The sequence below is a fragment of the Hordeum vulgare genome, chromosome 2H (genome assembly GCF_904849725.1).
Source record: "Hordeum vulgare subsp. vulgare chromosome 2H, MorexV3_pseudomolecules_assembly, whole genome shotgun sequence".
NCBI lineage: Eukaryota > Viridiplantae > Streptophyta > Magnoliopsida > Poales > Poaceae > Hordeum > Hordeum vulgare.
In genome coordinates, this window is record NC_058519.1 from 524,571,684 (window position 1) to 524,576,376 (window position 4,693).

The window sequence follows — 4,693 nt, forward strand, 5'->3', positions numbered from 1 at the left end:
GTTGCAATTTAAATATTTTATGATAAATGTCATGTTATAGTTTTTTTTTGGCAACAGAGGCCGTGTTGCACAAAAGAAAAATCGTGGGAGCCAGGTTCACCACGTCAAGTGAAACGCGTGGCGTGCAACCAAGTCGGTGAACATGAATGTAATAATCCGCTGTCTGGACCATATAATTTCTCCAATTACAATTAATAAAATCATGAAAAACACTGAAGATGAAAGAAACGGATGGGAATAGGTAATCAGACTTCCTGATGCATGCATAATTTTATAACTCATATTAGTAAGTGGATAAGCCCAGTTCATTATGTTTCCCACCATTTACATTTTCTATCAATCGAGTGGTGGATTTGAGTTAGGGGCAGAAATGTAATTTTTTTAATCGTCATGCTATGGTTTCAAATAAAGAGGAAAAACTACTAACACTACTAGGACGGGGTGACATTGATACTACTAACACAACACAAAGGAATATTTGTGAACCAATTTATGTTTGGATGATTAGAAAGACTGTGATATTTCTAGCTCACCAGAGTTTATTTCCTGGTGTTTGCATTTATTTCTGAATTTATTTTCGATGATGCACATTTAGTAGAAGGAGATGTTTTTGTTGGCAACGAGACGTCTACGACAACTTCGTAAATCTTAAAATGATATGTCGAGTCAATATCTTAAAGATACTTATAAAAATAGAATGTACGTGTATACATTCATGTGTGCACGTGTATATAAACATTTATGATTGTACGGTATTAGAAAAGCACAAAGGAATATCTCACGGTGAAGCCAAAATCCAACGGAAAATACCCAAACTATCCTTCCGCTTCCCAACCCGGAAATGCACCACCGAGTCACCGATCTACTACTGAAAGCCCAGAGTAGCCTTCTCCAATCCGATTCATAGTTTGGTGACCATCGTCGTTTGTAGGTATAAATACTCCTTCCCCACGGCAACGACGGCCAACAAATCCACAAACGCTCGCCTGATCTCATAATCACCAGTTCGCCACCGCCATGGCGAATCAGCGGGAGCAGCAGCAGGCCTCGCAGCCTCGGCCGCCGATGCCGCGGTACATGTCGGAGCTCTACGGAGGCCTGCGCTTCGACCCCAACGGCCGCTGCCTCGTGCGGGCCTACCTCACCCCCAAGGCGATCCGCGGCCGCCTCCCAGCCGACGAGGTCAAGGACGCCATCCCCGACGACGTCGACGTGTACGGCGCCCGCCCGGAGGCGCTCCCCTTCCACCGCTGCAACCGGAGCGCTGGCGGCAAGGTCTGGGGCCACTTCTTCACGACGCGGCCCGCGGCGGGCGGCGACGTCCTGTACGTGCCGGGAGGGCTGTGGGCGCGGTACGGCGAGGAGAAGGCGTACGCCGACGCGGGCGGGGACGTGCTCGGGTACCGGCGCCGCTACGCGTTCCATGGCGGGGACGGCCAGCTGACGGCGTGGCGGATGAAGGAGTTCCGCCTCAACGCGGGCGCCGCGGCCTTCCGCGGCGTCACGTTCCACCCCGTCGCCAAGGACCTGGTGGCGTGGAAGGTGTACAACGACGTGGAGGAGCCGCTGAGCGACGAGGAGGGCGGCGACGAGGACGAGGAAGACGACGACGAAGCGGAGGATATGGAGGTGGACGAACCGGCTGCCGCCGCTGCGTGCACGGAGGACGACTCGAGACAGCGGCAGGACAAGAAGAAGAAACAGAGGCTGCAGTAGTAGCACGGGAGGCGCCAGTAGATGCTGCGAATTTGGGTTAGCATGATCTGAAGCCTGAATTTGGGTTAGTATGATCTGAAGTCTGAACATTATCTGAAGCCTGGAAATTTGGGTTAACATGATCTGAAGCCTGAATTTGGGTTGACATGATGCTGCGAATTTGGTCAGTAGAAACAGAAGCTGCAGTAGTAACTCGTATTTCTGGATTTACGCATGATCAGAAGCCTGAACATTATCGTTGGCGACGCGGTCCATTCATGAATGAAATCTGGATTTGCAGTGGCTGGTTTCAATGTGTCTCCGGTTCATGATTTGCAGTGTGCTCTGCTTCTACAAGTACAACCCCTGAAACCAGAATCTCCCGTCACATCATCGTTCCAACCGAAATTAATCTTCCTCTCCCCACAAAGCCAGCCCCCCCCCCGACCCACACACACACAAAACCCAACCAACCTCCCCCTCGGTTTCTAAAACCAGATTCCGTGCGCAACTCGTCACGGCAATGGCGCCTATGCCCGTGCTGGACCTGCCACCGGGCTACGTGTTCAGGCCCAAGGCGCGGGAGCTCATCCAGCACTACCTCGCCCCCAAGGCGCTGGGCGGCTACGTCGCCCCGGGCTTGGTGGCGGAGGGCGTGGACGTCTTCTCCGCGGCCCCGGACGCGCTCCCCTTCAGCCGCAGTCACCGGCGGGAGAACGGCGAGGTGTGGGGCTACTTCTTCGCGGCGCGCCCCGCCGGCGAGAGGACCCCGGCGCCGGGCGGGTGCTGGCTCTCCTACGGCCCCGAGAAGGCGTACCGCGGCGGGAGCGGCGGCGGGGAGGCGGTCGCGTTCAGGCGCAAGCTCGCGTACTACGTCGCGTCGCGGGACGGCGGCGGCGGGGTATGGGCGCGGACGCCGTGGCTGATGGCGGAGTACCGGCTCAACAAGGGCGTCGCCGCCTTCCGATGCGCGCGGCCCGGCCCCGAGGCGAACATGGACTGCGTGGTCCGCAAGGTCTTCACGAAGCCGGCGGTCCCTCCGCTGCCTGCCCGCTCAAGCGACGTCGAGACTACGGGCTCAAAGTCCAACTACCCCAGCGCGGACGAGGAAGCCGGCTACTCCGGCGAGGAGCAGGCGAGGAAGCGCGCTCGATGGGCCTAGTTGAGACTTGCGACGGCCGTGTGGCCACGAGTTTTGTGACCGATTGATTGATTGGGTTCCAGAATTGCAGAAACTATGCGTCTGGGAGTAAAGTTTGATCTATACCTTGGGGTTATAGAGTTAGTCCAAAGTGAATCCTTACCTTTAAATTCTTCAAATATGTGCTAGGTTTCTTTCCCACTACAGCCTGTCGACCACTATCTCTATGTTCTAGGAAGAATGCCTCCTCTTGTCAATAGTGTGGCGCCTTTCGAGTCAAGAGAGGAGGTAAGGGCCTTCTTTGACATTGGAGCTGGCCGGATGTGTCGTGTCGACGCTTCCAGTATTTAGATGACGGTGTGCTCTTCCTCATCGTTGGACGTGTTGATTCAGAGCCGTTATTCTCCTTTTATGATGTTTTTGCTCGTGCTGAGGACCTCTCCATCTCCGACCTATGCTTCTCCACGTCGATTCTTTTTTTTTAGCTTGGAGTGTCTCAGGCTTGTGAGCTGCTTACCAGCGCCTCTCTATATTTGTCGTTTATTTTCTCTTTATGTTGGTTTTGAGTCTATAATCCTGATCGGTTGATGGCATTATTAGTTCAAAGTCGGGCTCTTCTGAAGCATTCGTTTCAAAAGAAAGGCATCAAGGTTGAAAATGTATGGGATTAAATATGACAGGGTATAGATTTTAGGGATTTAGAGGTAAAGGTTTAATTTTGACTAACACAACAACATCAAGGTTTAAAACAGACTTCACTCTGTGTTTAGTTGCCCACAAAATTCGAAATATGATATTCAACGCTCTCTGCGGCAGCCATGCTATCGCACATGCTTCAGAAGACAGCGATGCTATATGGGCCGGTCCATTAACGGGTTGCAATGATCCCGGTTTTGGTAACCTCCTAGAGGTCCACACGCCTTTTTCCGGTTTTGGGAAAGGTTCCTGAACCTTTTTTTTATGTTTCCTTTTTTTCTAATTCAGAAAATTTTCTGGATTTTAAAAATGTTTGGGATTTTCAAAAATTGTTCTTCAAATTCCAAAAATGCTTTATTTTTCAAAAAAATGTTCTGGATTTTCAAAAAAGTTTGGAATTTACAAAATTTGTTCTTCAAATTTGGTAAAAGATTTTTCTTTTTTAAAAATTGTTCTGGATTTTCAATTATTTTTGAATTTTCAAAGAATGTTCGGGATTTTAAAAAATTGTTCTTCAAATTATAAAAATATTTTTGTTTTATTTTTATTTTTCTGTATTTTGAAAATATGTTCTTGATTTTAAAAACATGTTCTTAAAATTTGAGAAATGTTTTTTATTTTTAAAAATATTATCTAAATATCAAATAGTTGCTGTTTTTCAAAAATATAACGAGAGTTTCAAAAAATGTTCGATATTTCAAAATAATGTTCGGAATTTTATGGAAATGTTCGGTATTTTTAAAAAATGTCCAGAATATCTAAATTTTCTTCAAATTTTAAACTAAATTCGTGTTTGTAAATTGTTCTTAATTTTCAAAAAATGTTCTTGCGTTTAAAAAATGTTCAAATTGCATTTTTCTTTTGTTTTTTAAACTTTGTTCATAAAATCGAAAAATTGTTCTGGAATTCTAAAAATGTTTCTTTGAATTTATTTATTTTTTGCTTCAAATTCGAAAAGAAAAGCAAAAAGAGCCGAAAAAGAAAAAAAGGAAATAACAATAAAAGGGAAAAATGAAAAACATGGACTCAATCGCGTGGCGGGACGGCTGCGATGATGACGGTTCAGGGTATGGGCGCGGACGTCGTGGCTGATGGCGGAGTACCGGCTCAACAAGGGCGTTGCCGTCTTGTGCTGCGCGTGGCCCGACCCCAGCCGTGAGG

At 47.9% G+C, this 4,693-nt stretch overlaps 2 protein-coding genes across 2 annotated transcripts; both read left to right on the forward strand.

The window, feature by feature from the left end:
• Window positions 1-816: 816 nt before the first annotated feature.
• Window positions 817-1,861, forward strand: LOC123430414 (NAC transcription factor NAM-2-like). The gene has a single exon (XM_045114283.1). It carries the CDS (start codon window positions 1,018-1,020, stop codon window positions 1,714-1,716), a length of 699 nt encoding a protein of 232 aa, XP_044970218.1. The 5' UTR covers window positions 817-1,017; the 3' UTR covers window positions 1,717-1,861.
• A 98-nt stretch (window positions 1,862-1,959) lies between these two features.
• On the forward strand, window positions 1,960-3,216 carry LOC123430415 (NAC domain-containing protein 59-like). The gene has a single exon (XM_045114284.1). The coding sequence runs from the start codon at window positions 2,219-2,221 to the stop codon at window positions 2,855-2,857; it is 639 nt and encodes a 212-aa protein (XP_044970219.1). The 5' UTR covers window positions 1,960-2,218; the 3' UTR covers window positions 2,858-3,216.
• The last annotated feature ends 1,477 nt before the right edge of the window (window positions 3,217-4,693 follow it).

Coding starts and splice junctions, on each gene's coding strand:
- LOC123430414 (XM_045114283.1), top strand. CDS start 1,018: ATGGCGAATCAGCGGGAGCAGCAGCAGGCCTCGCAGCCTCGGCCGCCG.
- LOC123430415 (XM_045114284.1), top strand. CDS start 2,219: ATGGCGCCTATGCCCGTGCTGGACCTGCCACCGGGCTACGTGTTCAGG.